We start from the raw sequence: 15,721 nt of genomic DNA, 5'->3' as shown, positions 1-15,721 counted from the left end.
TCGTGTGATTGCTTTGGGCTATCCGAAACATACAGGAGGTGGCGTGGATTGGCCTCCCTATTCGCCAGACATGAACCCCTGTGACTTCTTTCTGTGGGGACACTTGAAAGACCAGGTGTACCGCCAGAATCCAGAAACAATTGAACAGTTGAAGCAGTACATCTCATCTGCATGTGAAGCCATTTCGCCAGACACGTTGTCAAAGGTTTCGGGTAATTTCATTCAGAGACTACGCCATATTATTGCTACACATGGTGCATATGTGGAAAACATCGTAATATAGAGTTTCCCAGACCGCAGCACCATCTGTTGTTGACAATTGTAACTACTGTAATTTCGAAAGTTTGTCTGCCTGAAAATGTCCTGTTGTTCCAAGCATATTGCAACAAACGGTGTATTTCTATCGCTGCTCGTTTAGTTTGTATTGCCGTTTCAAATATACCGGTCATTTTTGAAACACCCTGTAGAAAGAAACTTCCACATGGGAAAAATATATTAAAAACAAAGATTCCAAGACTTACCAAGCGGGAAAGCGCCGGCAGACAGGCACATGAACAAAACACACACACAGAATTACTAGCTAGTAATTCTGTGTTAGATTGAGAGGCAAGGTTGGAAGTGAGAAATTCCTGGAAGGTTTGGAGAGGGTGGTTTTGAGGAAGAGGAGGTGGGTCCCGCTGTGATGGAGGACGGAACTGTTGCAGGCAGGGTTCAATTTGGATAGTGTCCTGGGGAGTTGGATCATTAGGAGTGGGATCAGGATTATTTTTCTTCGTGGCAAAGTGATATTTCCAGCAGAGACTACAAGTGTAGGACAGTAAATCTTTGACAAGGGCAGTTTGGTTGAACCTGGGAGTGAGGCTGAAGGTGAGGCCTTTGGATAGGACAGAGGTTTCGGATTGGGAGAGGGGTTTGGAGGAAAGGTTAACTACTGAATTGGGGTTTTGTGGTTCCAGATTGTGTTGACTAGAATTTTGAGGTGTTGGGGGGAGTGGAGCTGGAAGTGGGAGATTGAGTAGATGGGAAAGACTGGGTTTGTGTGCAATGAGAGGAGGTTGAGGTTTGTTGGAAAGGTTGTGAAGGGTGAGTGAGTTGCCTTTCCGGAGGTGGGAAACCAGGAGATTGGATAGTTTTTTGAGGTGGAGGGTGGCATGTTGTTCTAATTTGCGATTGGCCTGTAGGAGGATGCTATGTACAGCCGGTGTGGATGTGGGAGAGGAAAGATTGAGGACTTTGATTTGGGATAGGAGTTGACGGGTGTGTTCATTGGCCGAGTCGATGTATAGGTGAAAGATTAGGCGGGTGAGGGCTATGGATTGTGCTGTTTGGAACTGGTATCAGGACTGATGGAAAGAAGGATTGCAGCCAGAGATGGGAACTTTAAGTGTGAGGCCTTTGGGAGTAATGCCAAATGTCAGACAAGCCTGAGTAAATAAAATATGGGAGCGTAATCTGGCTAGGGTGAAGGCATGTTTTCGGAGGGAATGACTCCTTACCCTCTCCCTTAAAACCCACATCCTTTCGTCTTTCGTTTTCCTTCCCTCTTTCCTGACGAAGCAGCCGCCGGTTGCGAAAGCTCGAAATTCTGTGTGTATGTTTTATTCATTGTGCCTATCTACCGGCGCTTTCCCGCTTGGTAAGTCTTGGAATCTTTATATATATATTACGAGAAGTTGTTGGAGAAATGAAAATATTCTACTACATACTGGAAGCTAAATGAATGTGACATGTACATGTGGTATATCTTTTTTATGAGAAAAATGAGCAGTGCAGTTTCATTATTTGCTTATGTCTAGTGTTACAGTCATGGATGTAAATAGAAGTACACGAACCTTATTAAGGAGGTGGCCTTGTTGCAGATTTGAACTGGACAATATTAATGGTAGTGGTATTGAATGCACCACAATCTTTCTCTTTTGGTAGAGATTGACTAGCAAGCAACAAAGTTTTGTTGGACATCAGGTGGTCAAATATTTTGGGCATTATTGCATTTAATTCAGTATTTGTATGTTTTGTAAGGTAAGTTGTTGAGAAGTGAGAAGACATAATGATTGCAGAAACAGCTTTGGTACATGACAAAATGAAAGAGAGAATTTAAAATAGCTGTTGAAATGTCAGAAAATGAATCTCATAACATACAAACACTGGGAAACTAATGTAGCACGGTTGTACCCTCTGCTAAGTTTTACCATACCTCGTAACCGTTAGAATCCCTGAACGTATTTGTTCTATGCAAGCAGAACATGTTATGTAGATGAAAATACTTTGATAATGAATATTAGTAAATTAGATTTAATTTGCATCTTTTACTTACAAGAATTTTATCATCATTTTATGGAGAGTTTCATTTTTAATATTTCAATCTGAATGGCTTCTGCTTAACAAATTGTTTAGCACTTGGCACACTGGGCAGTTCATGAGGTCTTCATGGAAGCCATACTCGTTGTCATATTATTAAGGCGATACTTGTTATTTACCCCGACTTGGTGTTCATAAGTGGTTATATTGGCATTAATTACAAGGACTTGGGTATTCAGGCTCTTTTCCATTATCTTTATGCAACACATGTCTAATAGTCATTACACTGGTGAATGTAGCATTACTTGCTTGACAACTGAGGCATAACACATCATTTCAGAGATAATGATTGGTTATAATCTCTGTCCTCCTAAACAATGAATGATGACCATGATATTTAACAAATCTTTATGCAATGAAGTGCCAAAGAAACTGGTATAGGTATGCTTATTCAAACACAGAGAAATGTAAACAGATAGAATACAGTGCTGTGGTTGGCAATACCTATATATGACGAGTGTCTGGCATAGTTGTTAGATTGGTTACTGCTGCTACAATGACAGGTTATCATGATTTAAATGAGTTTGAACGTGGTGTTATAGTCAGCACATGAGGCAGGGGACATGGCATCTGTGAGGTAGTGATGAAGTGGGGATTTTCCCATACGACCATTTCATGAGTGTACTGTGAATATCAGGAATCCGGTAAAACATCAAATCTCCAACATTGCTGTGGCTGGAAAAATATCCTGCAAGAATGGGACGAACTACAACTGAAGAGGATTGCTCAATCCCTCCGCAAATTTCTGGGCCATCAAGAAGTGTCAGCGTGTGAACCATTCAACAAAACAACATCAATATGGGCTTTCAGAGCCTAAGACCCAATTGTGTACACTTAAGAACTGCACAACTAAAGGCTTTATGCCTCATCTGGGCCTGTCAACCCTGAAATTGAACTGTTGATGACTGGAAACATGTTTCCTGGTCGGACGAGTCTCGTTTCCAATTGTAGCTAGCGGATAGACATGTACGGGTATGGAGAAAACCTCACAACTCCATGGACCTTGCATGTCAGCAAGGGACTGTTCAAGCTGGTGGTGGCTCTGTAATGGTGTGGGGCATGTGCAGCTGGAGCGATATGGGACACTTGATATGTCTAGATACGACTGACAGGCGATACGTACGTAAGCATCCTATCTGATCACCTGCATCCATTCATGTCCATTGTGCATTCCAACAGACTTCCTTTAAAAATGAATTATTTAAACAAAGTATACCAGGTGTGACAAAGTAATGCGACTTATTTTCTTTGCAAGATGTGGCAACCCTGCAGGCTTGCGCAGGCACAATATCTTTAACCTTTGTCTATAAGCTGCTTCTAGGCCAAGCTGCACATCGATGCAACTGCTCAGTTGTGAGTTGTGCTGTAATAAGTTAACATGTGTTTGTGTCTCTCATCACAGAAATTGAACTGCATAATATTGCGCAACGGTATGCTATTTCTTTTTGCGTTAAATTGGGTGAAAACGCGACGACAACTTACGGTAAGCTTCAGAAGGCTTTCGGAGAGGAGGTTATGTCAAGAGCTCAAGTTTTTCATGGCATAAAATGTTTAGTGAAGGCAGAATGAATGTTGAAGGTGAAGACCACAGTGGACGATCATCAACCTCACGGATGGATGTCAACTTGGGCAGGGTGCATGAACTCGTACGATCTGACCGAAGATTATCCATGAAAATGATTGCGGAAGAACTGAACATCGATCCAGAAATGGTTCATCTAATAATAACTGAAGATCTTTGTACGAGAAAGATTTGTGCAAAAATGGTCCCCAAAAGTCTCACACCGCAACAGCGAGAAACACAGAAAAATATGGCAGCCAATCTGTTAGAGCAAATGGAAATCAATCCAGAATTGTTCATTCTTGTTATTATTGGTGTTGAAAGTCCCCCCCCCCCCCCCCCCCCCAGTACGATCCAGAGACAAATCGCTGAAGTTCCCAATGGTGCTCAAACGGATCACCCAGACCAAAAAAAGCTCGCATGTCAAAGTGAAATGCATGCTTGGGTGCTTCTTTGATTCCAAGGGAATTGTTCATAAAGAGTGGGTGCCTTCTGGACAAACAGTTAACCAATATTACTAAAAAGAAATTTTAGAAAGACTTCGTAAAAGAGTTCTTCATGTCCACACCAACACTGCTGATAATTGGATCCTGCATCATGATAATGTGTCATCCCATACTGCTCTGTCAGTACAGCAATTTTTAATCTCTAAACAAATTTCAGTACTACCACATCCACCTTATTCAGCAGACATCGCTCCGTGCGACTTTTTTCAATTTCCAAGAGTCAGAACGGAGGTCAAGGGACACCATTTTCAAACAACACAAGATGTCCAAAAAGCTGTGATGAGGGTCTTGGAGGATATTACAGAAGATAAGTTCCAGAAATTTTACCCTCATTGGCAGAAGTGCTGGAAAAAGTATGTGCAATCAGAAGGGAACTACTTTGAAGGAGAGAACACTAAACTTGACTAAAAAGATAAGCAACATTTTTTTTCACATCAGTATCATTACATTATTGTCACGCCTCGTACTTGTAAACAACAAACTACCAAGGGAAATGCAAAACATGAAGTCTAACACTCATTCTTGTTTACATCCAACTGATGCCAAGGACTCATCTATTTGATGAAACATTACCTTCATTCCTTCTGTTGTTTATATTCCATTAATAACTACCCAAGCACTTTATTTTGGCTTGAACAGTGTTCTGGCAATCCCCTCCCCTCTCTCCCACCCAACCACCCACAAAAAAAGGAGAAAGGCTCAATGAAGAGGAAATAATTTAATTTATACTGTCAAGTGATAACCCTGAGGAGTCTATACTTTGCACGAGTTGAAAACAACCACATACACACACACCAGATAGCTGTTTCAGGAACTGCAGCCAATGGGAATCTATGTGCAATCCAATCAGAAATGAAGGAGGCAGCTACCAACAGTATTCACAGGCCTGAAAGCTAGGGGCATAACTGCACAATAAAAGACATTACATCCGACATATAGGGTGGCCCGCTTAAACACTTCAGTGCTAATATCTCTGAAACAAACTTAGATAATGAAAAAACATTTTCACATGATAATAAATACTACAAGACATTCTATAACATGGACAAATATTAGTTTCAACATAGACTTATGTTTTTTAAATGGGCACCTCGTATTATTTCTAAAGCAAATCAATAACTTGAAAAACCACAAAAATAATGGCACTGGTTGCATCACAATACGTCAATTACATCCCAAGAAATTGCAAAGTGGAGTTGACACTTGAAATAAATGAAATGCATCGCTGTTGCACATCTCAAGACAAAAGTGTGAACGCCACACTGCTCATAATCACAATATGATTGATGTACATAATCTTACTTACACAAAAACTTAAATATGAGCTGAAACATATATTTGCTTACATTTTAGAATGTCTCATAGTATTTACTCTGAAGAGCCCTACCTTCCACTCATACCCACGAAATCATTTTTCAATATCTATTGCTCTACCAGAGATATTTGCAGTGAAACATTTAAGTGGACCACCCCGTACATGCGAAGAAAGACAGTAATGTACTATTTATTTTTATTATTGTTAGCTCTATGCACTTTGTCTGGTAATAATTTTCCAGCTCAGCCACATTGCAAGAGATGAGTTACAGGGTAGAAGCGATATGAGTGCAGCTGAAAAGGAAAATTGATTTCTATGTCACCAAAATATCTAAGTGCCGGACTTGATTTTATCTACTATACCATACAATATTAAATTTTAAGATATATGCCTGGAACACTCCAAGACACCTGTGAACTGTTTACAAGTACTTAAAAGAAGGAGCAGGGATTGGAAATTTATGTGATGTACACCTTACCTTCATCAATTTCTTTGAATAGACTAATTTGTCAGAGTGACAAGGGTAAAGAGACCAAGATCACTTTCACTTTGGAAAAGATTGGCCCTGAGGATTAATATAATGCACTTCAAGGTGAACTGCCCAAGTGAACTTAACAAGACAAAACCATTCCTAAAAACATGAGCCATGTAAATACAACAATAAACTTGTAAATCAGCTAACTAAGTACAATGCAACAATTAAATAATTTTACTGATCAGTAACAATTTGGTGATGTTTTTGTTTTCCACATTTTATATGTAGCAGTGCAGAAACTTCTTACACAACTCAATTTTCTGACAAAAAAACAGAAATCCACAAATCAATTTCCTGACAAAAAACAAAATCATTAGCTGATACGAAGTTCTCAGTTACAATTCCAGTATTGCAAATACCTTTACTAACAATATGGAAACATTTTTGTATAAAAGAATGTTTCTGTCATGACCATAAATGAAAATTCTATTCAACTAACATTCCGCTAGTCTTTCCCACAAACATAAAAAACATTAAGTACTAACAATAGGGCTACTTGAATTTATAATACATTTTTGTCACAGTCATCCCACACAAATTCTGAAGCTTGTCAATTCAGTGTAACTGTAAAGGAATGAGTTTGACAAATGAGGCTTAACTTTTGAGGGATTCTAAAAGTAGAAAGCCTACTTCGTTAAATATGATAACTTTTTATATGAAGCAGCACAGTCATCAAATTAAACAAATTAACTTTAATAATTCAAATAACATTTTTTATTGAATGATTCTGCCAACACTGAAATAATTTTTTAGCATGACAGGACCAATTCCATTACCAAACTGGAGTTAAAACTTTATCTGTTACAATTTAAACTAACAGCTATACAAAGTGAAGCTTACCTTTCGCTGAACCACTCCAAACGAAACACGACAACGATGGCAACAATCACCATCTGCCCATTCTGGAGCAGTGTCTGCAGAAAACATGGCATCACTCTCTTTCAGAACTGGAAATTTGTAGCCCTCAGTTTTCATAATATTTAGTGTGTCCTGCAATATTGAAAAGATTCCTGTAGCTAAATACCTTCATCAAAGTAATACAACCAGTTCTGGATACAAATTAATAATAAATATCAAGGACAAGATTCCTATGCAAGAAAAAAATATTGCATAGGCTTGAAAAACAAATGTATGTTTGAAAACTTCTCTCATAATTACAATATTGCATAGAAACAAATTACAGCAATTTTTCACTGCTCAACTTTTCGGACAAAGAATTTACTTACTGTCACATTGCAATATAAAATCTGGTGGCAGGAGGAGTAAATAAATTATCAGCAGAAATAACCAAGCAATACAGTTCAACAGGCAGAGGAAACTATTTCAAATAGCATAGGACTAGAAATTAAAAATAATCTATTAGAAACATTTTTTGTTGAGCATACTATTGTATGAGAGTTAGACCTGGAGAATGGTAGCACTGGAAAGGAAAAGAATAGGAACCACCATCCAAACATGGTGCTATCATTGAATCCTGAAGATGTTTTGGGTGAAAAGAGTACTAAATGAAGTGCTGAAAAAATGGAAGTGACACTAGATCTGTGGAGGGAAGAAACTTGGGGCAGGACACATTTTAAGACCTGCTAATATAGTGAAGTAATACTGAAAGGTTCAGAAGAAGTAAAAAACAGCACAGCAAGACCCAGGAAGGAATATATACATTGAACAACTGATGACAGATAAAAGGCTGCAACAGCAACCATCATACAAAGACACTGGCTACAAACAGAAAAATGTAAAAGGTCTACAGCAAACCAACTCAAGAAATGAATAAGGGGGAAAAAAAAGAAAAAAAAATCTGTTACGAAACTAATTGCTAATATTAAAAAACATTTATGTGAAAAATAAAAATGTTATTCTCACCTGCACTGCTCTGTACTTTGGGCTATTTCTAAAGGCATAAGCCCATGCTTGAATCATTTCTAATACTTTGTTTTTAACATTTTCATGGTTTGTTGTTTTTACTAATTCACGCAGCTGCTCCATATACTGCTTAGTGCCAATTTCATCATGGATAAGGTGACCACAATTCTTCACACATGATTCTAAAACCTAGATACAAAAGCATTTTTTTTAAATTTCACAAAAAAGAGCACTCCAATGTACTCAGACAAAATAGAAATACTAATAAAAACTGAACACCAGATCTTCCCAGGGTTTTTCTGACAACAAATGCTAACCCTTCAATCACAAGTTTAGTTTACACAGAATCTGTGTCTTCCCAATAGAGCCAGCCAATATACATAAAAATCAACCAATTAACAAATAATGGCAAACGGAGTTTCACTATAAAGGTTGATTTACAAATCAAAGCATCACACCTGTACAGACTACAAGAAACTCAGAGCGATAAACCATGACTCATTAAAATAGCCCAATAAAGCTATGAACTACATATAACTTTTCTCATTAAAAGTCCATTCTTTAAAATTCAAGTGCAATTAGAAGACACAGTAAAATCCTGAAGTTATCAAAATGAAAGATACAATGTCCAGAACATTAAATCACAGGACACCATAAGGCTATAGAGGAAACGAAAGCAGGAGAACACAAAACACAAACTGCTGCACCAACAAGTCATGTGGAAAACTTTTTCCAGGCATTCCTCTACATCTACATCAATACTCTGAAAACCACCTGATGGTTTGTGGCAGATGGTAGTTCTGCTACCCCTTCCCCCCCTCACTCCATTCCACACGTGGACAGCACATGGGAAGAATGACTGACAGTAAGACTCTGTATTAGCTCTAATTTCTCAAATTTTCTTGTCATGATCATTTCAAAAGATGTATGTGAAGGAAGTAATATGTTGTCTGACTCTTCCCAGAAAGTACTGTCTCAAAATTTCAATAGTAAACCACTCCGTAATGCACAATGTGTATCTTGTAGTGTCTGCCACTGGAGCAACTCACTAACGCTATCCTGCCAAGACCTATCTAGTCTTCATTTTTGCCACCTATACAGAGATCTGCTCACTGAGCCTTAAAGTTTCTCTTTGAAAGCCGTTTACACATAATAAAAATTATTATAGCACCTAACAGAGGGTATGGAATATTATGTATGAGACTGAATCAGCCTGAGAGTCGGTAATCAAGTGTGCATGAGGTGTGCTTGCTTGTGTGAGTGAAAGGTGTGTGCCTCTCTTTTACTGATGGAGGTTGTGGCTGAATGGCCAAAAGCTTCATGCGAGTATCTTAATTGTGCCTGTCTGCAACTTGATGTGTCGTCTTTATCGTAAGTAGCAATCTGTCTTTTACTACACTGTAGACTGAATGATCAATTTAATTTGCATTCCCAACCAGAATAAAGAAATATAATTGCCATTGGTGGATGTGTGGTTGTTTGGTTGATTTGTGGGAGGGGACCAAACAGCGAGGTCATAGGTCCCACCGGATTAGGGAAGGATGGGGAAGGAAGTTAGCTGTGCCTTCTCAAAGGAACCATCCCAGCATTTGCCTGAAACAATTTAGGGAAATCAAGGAAAACCTAAATCAGGATGGCCGGATGTTGGTTTGAACCGTTGTCCTCCCAAACGCAAGTCCAATGTGCTAACCACTGTGCCACCTTGCTCGGTGGATGTGCTGTATTGACAAGTGAACAGTCCAATTTGACACATCAAACTCTGCACTGAATTTTTTTATACGAGAAGCACACACTGACAGAAATACAAAGTTAAAATTTTAGCTGCTATGGCACACTGCAAATACTTAAGAAACAGTCAAAAACTGACAAAACTGTAGCTCACCACATGGTTAGAGAAATGCACATCCCTACCATAGCTGTAGCAGACAATGTACAACACGGCAGGCATATAGTCTTGGTTGACAGCACATTGATCAACAGGAGACAGCACGACTAATTTGTAAAGCAAATTTCAGATTCCACTTATAGTTTCTCTGACACAGTCGTTCATGACTGCTGTTTGTCAGAATCTGCAGCTCATTTAATATCCACAATAATTTACAGTTGCCATTGTAGTATAGCCAAGTGTTAACGATGGTGATAAAACTCAAGTAACTTTCTGAGGGTTTCCTTTGCATTTGCCTGATAATAGCATCTGACTTCATGCATGTTCCAGAGTTCCACAGTAATTCGGAATTCAACTAATGTTTTCAACACTGCGAAAATGACATTGAAGAACATAGTATGCAATTGAAATCACCTACTTCACATGAAGACCTACAAATGTGATATTTATTAGTTAATTTCTTTGACATTCATTCAACTGATTTCAACATTTCACTAGAAATTCTGGAGGAAGAATTACAAGAAATAGAAAATAACTCTAACAGTTCCATGAATTGGGTTCAAATGATGACTGTTGTGCTAATACAGTACCCTCCCAGACCACAGAAAATATTTGCAGTATTAGCTTTAAGTTTCTGGTTAAATGAAAGTAGGAAAATATGTTTAAAATTAAGCAGTGTGCAAAGCCAGTTTCATTTCCTGAACTCTGAATGTGAACTGTATAAATGGAAGAAAAATATGCACAAAAAACAAAATATGCACTTTAATGAAACTCACAAAAGTGACAAAAATTATTTGAAAGATTTAGAATTGCTCATAAGAGTCCTGCACCATTACCAAGGAACATCTACGAGACAGGGCCCTCTGAACTGCAGATGAGATGAATATTACAGATTTCTGTGCTTCTTTGATCTGGTTAATCAAATTCAGGGAATTACATGGAAAAAGAAGTTGCAAAATCATTAAGTTTACTAGAAGCAAACATGTCATTAATAGGTAACACAATAGAGAAATTTATAGCTGATGTGGAGAGGGGGGGGGGGGGGGGGGGGGGGGGGGGGGGGGGGGGGGGGGGGGGGGGGGGGGGGGGGGAAGAAAAGCTTTCTCGTTATCTCCTAAAATGCTGTGTATAAAGACAGTCAGGGTTCGTGTGAGAAATGTGTGCAAACCAATCGTCATTTATATTGAAGTTTGTAGCACAAGCTTGAAGCACAGGTGAGCTTCATGTCTATCTTCAGGAACCTCTAGGCAAATTAGCACCAAAAATTACTGTTTGGTAGCAAAAATCTTGTAATTGAGACTGCAAAATCTGGAGAAATGAGAGAGGAGACTTTTCTATACTACCTCTGAAATGTCTTCTTAGCGTTTGCAGAAAATAATTCATTGCTTTTGTTGGAATGTTGGTCTGGACACAACACCACTTCTGTCTTTAGAAGAATGACAAAAGACAGTTAATATAATTCAGGTCCAATTCAGAACTAATAGTGTGATTCAGTCGCATGATAAAGAAATTTTTCACCAGTGTATGGAATTTTCCAGAAATTGCCAGATTATATAACTTGCAACATCTGCTTGTCATTTCAGGTTTATCAATAGAACAGTAAAGAAGAAACGAAGGAAGAATGGGTTTAACAACCCATCGACATCAAGGTCATTAGAGAGAGAGAGAGAGAGAGAGAGAGAGAGAGAGAGAGAGAGAGAACAACCACAACCTCGTATTTATGTGAAGGACAGGGAAGAAAATCAGCCGTATCCTTTCGGAGGAACCATCTCAGCATTTGCCTGAGGAATTTAGGAAAATCATAGAAAACATTAATTTGGATGGCCGGACGCACTGTGCCACCTCACTCAATAGCACAACAGTGAATTTGAACAAGTATGCCTCATACACGGCACAATACGCAGAACAACAGCCATGACCATTTCTTACCCCATGCACATTCCGTCTAAATAAAACTAGTAATTGCTGTGAAATGCCTGAAAGCATTAATTTGCCTTTCAACAGTTGTGCCTGGTACCCGGAAAATGTCAGTTTTCAGCATCCAATGCACACTTCACATTTTTGAGATTACTAGGAAATAATATACGTTATTCAAACATTAATATAAGAACTGTGCTATAAAATTGTTATGAAATATTTCATGTCAACAAATTACAAGTTCTGACAGATGGAAGTTGTCAGTAATATAACATCATGCACAGCGTTGCTTTCTTTTCTCTGATAGTCACTTGTGTAACAGTTACACCTACAACAGTTTAGCTGATGATGCTAACGGCAAGATTTCCAAAAAATAATGATTTGAAATATTTTTTGGTATGGTTAAAGTGCTTAAAATTCGCGTGAGTGCACTTTCAACTTTGCACTACACACTGTGTTCTCATCATGACTGTGTCTGCTTATTCGCCAATTCCATGCTTGACAGGAATGGCTGTACAAACTGCCGTAATAAGCTGCTCTTCGTGTGGCACAGAGGAGTAACTTCAACATTTAAAAAAAAAAACTTGCAGTGCATCTTAGCAGCTAAAATCACGACAATGCATTTCTTTTGGTGTATTCTTCCTGTGTGCAAAATTTAAGGTAGTTTTCAACATGTCAGATTGGACCATTCCCTAGCGAGTTGTCGTATAGTGTATCCATTCACAACCATCTAACATCAGGTCTGTCATCACTTTACACAAACACAAAAAAACTGTCCATTTTGAAGTATTATACAACAAAGGAAACTCAAATCTGGCTGCCTGTACTGGGATTTGAAACCCATTTCTCCTTCATGTAATTAATGTAAGTAATTTTGATTGATAGCAATGTAAAGGAAAATTTCAACATCTCCCATGCATTGAAGCCAACAACTCAATGTTGTGTTTTATGCTTTGTACTGAGCACCTACTGACTATGAGCATGTCACGGTAAAAAATATTTACAATTTTCAGATGATCTAAGCTACAACTGCCTCTCCAAGTTAAAATTATTTGCAGTACCCATAGTGTAAAAGTTATTCCACCACAGATCATCTCATCACCAGCTGCCCCCCCACCCCCACCCCCCACCCTCCCAATCTCTTTCTCTTATTCTGGATCACCTATCTTCCACTTCCAATATTTCTCACAGCTACCTCTTACTCTGCCCCCTGCTTAGGCGGCAGACACTTCCTGTGCATACATCTATCTTCCACTACAATTGTATTTTGCACAAAAGTATTTTCTGCACTTAGACCAATACCTCAAGATGGGGAGGTCTGTACCTTAATGATCCACAGAGCTATGCTGGCAGGAGCTATGTTCTTGGTAGGGTCATTCATGCCCGAATGGTCAATAGGTAAGATAGCAGACAAAAAGTTGTCTTCATATGGGGCTCCTTTATTGGAAATCCATGGGTAGCAATCACCATGGGCCCTTAGCTACATATGACATTGCCTCCATTTAGTTGTGTAAGACTACTTCTGTTTTCTCCTCTTTCAGTCTCTCTTGGACAATTCTTGTTTTTTCAACCCTGACAGTATTAGCCTGCGAGGCCTGAGGGAGTATTTCATTCGGGCATACCAAGATGCCTTAAGGTAGCACCTGGATTTCCCTAGGGAGAGGCCAGTACCCTCTTCAAGGGGGACCTCACGAAGTACAGAAAGGTGAGGAAGTATGATGATGTACAAAACATGGAAAAGACAAGAGACGTGGAATTGCTGAAAGTCTGTACCCCTGCTCCCCACCCCTTCCTTCATGGTTCAAATCCTGCAAGAGACCTAGATGCAACACCTATCCCATGCTTGCTCCCATCATCACCTACTCCAGTCCGGCCACAAGCATCACCTATTCCATCAAAGGGATGGCTACCTGTGAAACCAGTCATGTTAACTACAAGCTAAGCTGCAACCACCATGTTTTCCACCATGTTTTGTTCTAAATGAACATGACAACCAACAAGCTGTCTGTTCACATGAATTGCCACTGAAACTGTGGCCAAGAAACAGCTGGACTACCCATCACAATGCCCTTCATTTTAATGATTGTTTCACAGCCTGTGCCCTCTGGATCCTTCCAACTAACACCAGCTTTTCTGAAATGCGCAGGTGGGAATTCTCCCTGCAATTTATCCTACTTTCCCATAACCCTCCTGGTCTCAACCTTTGTTAGTCATTGTCCTTCACCCACCTATCCCTTCCTTCTCCCACTCCATAGCCTTCTATTCCACAAGTGCTCCAAATGTCTCCCCCCCCCCCCCCCCCCACCCTTCCATCTAACTTCCTGTCTGCACCCAGTTTCCCTATCCTCTCTCCAACTCATCCCTAAATGCTGCCACAAACAGCACTTTACCGAACCCCAACTGCACCCACCTCTCTCTCCCACTCTCCACCCCAACCCCAGCCTTCTCCTTACCCCCACGACCCAGACTGGTTCTCCCGTTATGTACATTTGCTCACAGTCTGGCCTCGGCAGCCATAAATAGTGGTCATGCATGTGTCAGCTGCATTTGTGTAAGAGTGTGTGTGTGTGTGTGTGTGTGTGTGTGTGTGTGTGTGTGTGTGTGTGTGTGTGTGTCAAAGCTTACATATTTGGTAGCCTATTCATTGTGCCTGTTTGTGACTCAACATGGTGAATAATAGTCTATCCTTTTCATAATATTGTCAATAATAAATAGCAGTCTTAAAAAAACTTGTAAATTGTTATTAGTGAAGAGCAGACTGGATTTAGTAAAGGCAGATTACTCAGAGACAAGTAAGAGAGATAAGATGGTAACATAACCAGTGTAGATGGCTGTCAGTGGAGGACCCGGGCAATTCTCAATACTGCCAAGGATTTTTTCTTGGTGGGAGTACTGGTGATGGGTAGTACACTTGGCCTCATGATGATGAGCTACTTCACTGAGTAGTAGCAATTTCACAGACTGGAAAATCTTTAAAAAACAGACTGAGGGTTTATTTGTTCATTAGTTCTTGGATGAAACCTTTCCAGGCAAATGGATTGGAAGAGACAGTCCAACATTGTGGCCACCACGTTCACCATACATAACCCCTTTGGTTGGGTTACACTAACGAACGATTAAGTGTTCAGTTCACCAGTTCCTGATGAGCAAACTCTTAAAGGACAAATACAAATAATACAGAGGTGGTGAGAGAACAGACATTGTCAAAGACATGGAGAGCAACTGAGTGTCCCCTAGACATTCTACACACAACAAATGGAGCACATGCGGAAGGGTGTCCACAAAATACTTTGAGTGTGAGGCTACCAGTTCTAGCAAAATAATTAGTTGTATCTGGTATCATTCCTTAGATATAATTTTCTGTAATCAGGGACGGGTTTGTACTCATCCTACACAGGATGTGGCAACCCACAGTAACTTAAAACATGCTACTACTTCGCTTAATAAATGGCTGTGGTAAGCATCCGAAGGTCTGCATGTAAAGAATCTTGTTGATGTTCATTCCCAAAAATTGGTATTGTAATTGAAAGTACTTTTTAAATGTAAATAGTAATTTTATAACTAAAGGAATAGTAGAGGGGATGGGTTGTCGACAGACATATAAATAAGACTGAAAACTTCGAGTTCAGAAGAGAATTCCTATTCATCCCTCCAGCCCAGTCCCACAACCTGTTCCTTAAATGTTGCCTAAGCTCAAGCTCTGAAATCCCCCTCCTCTTCCCCTCAACAGCTTGAAGATTCCTCACTCTGGGTGTCACCCCTCTTCTCACAATGACCTTCA

The 15,721-nt window shown here is 39.5% G+C and overlaps 1 protein-coding gene across 1 annotated transcript in view; it reads right to left on the bottom strand.

Moving 5' to 3' along the window:
- Positions 1-15,721, bottom strand: part of LOC126335534 (hepatocyte growth factor-regulated tyrosine kinase substrate) — a 108,451-nt gene that overhangs the window by 67,606 nt on the left and 25,124 nt on the right. Inside the window, exons 4-5 of the mRNA XM_049998908.1 lie at positions 8,139-8,327; positions 7,116-7,265 (exon numbers count right to left, since the gene is read on the bottom strand). Coding sequence (XP_049854865.1) covers positions 7,116-7,265; positions 8,139-8,327 — 339 coding nt within the window. The remainder of the gene's footprint in view (positions 1-7,115; positions 7,266-8,138; positions 8,328-15,721) is intronic.

The sequence above is a fragment of the Schistocerca gregaria genome, chromosome 2 (genome assembly GCF_023897955.1).
Source record: "Schistocerca gregaria isolate iqSchGreg1 chromosome 2, iqSchGreg1.2, whole genome shotgun sequence".
Classification (NCBI taxonomy): Eukaryota; Metazoa; Arthropoda; class Insecta; order Orthoptera; family Acrididae; genus Schistocerca; species Schistocerca gregaria.
The sequence above is the reverse complement of the archived record's forward strand: the minus strand, read 5'-3'. Positions and strand labels throughout refer to the sequence as shown.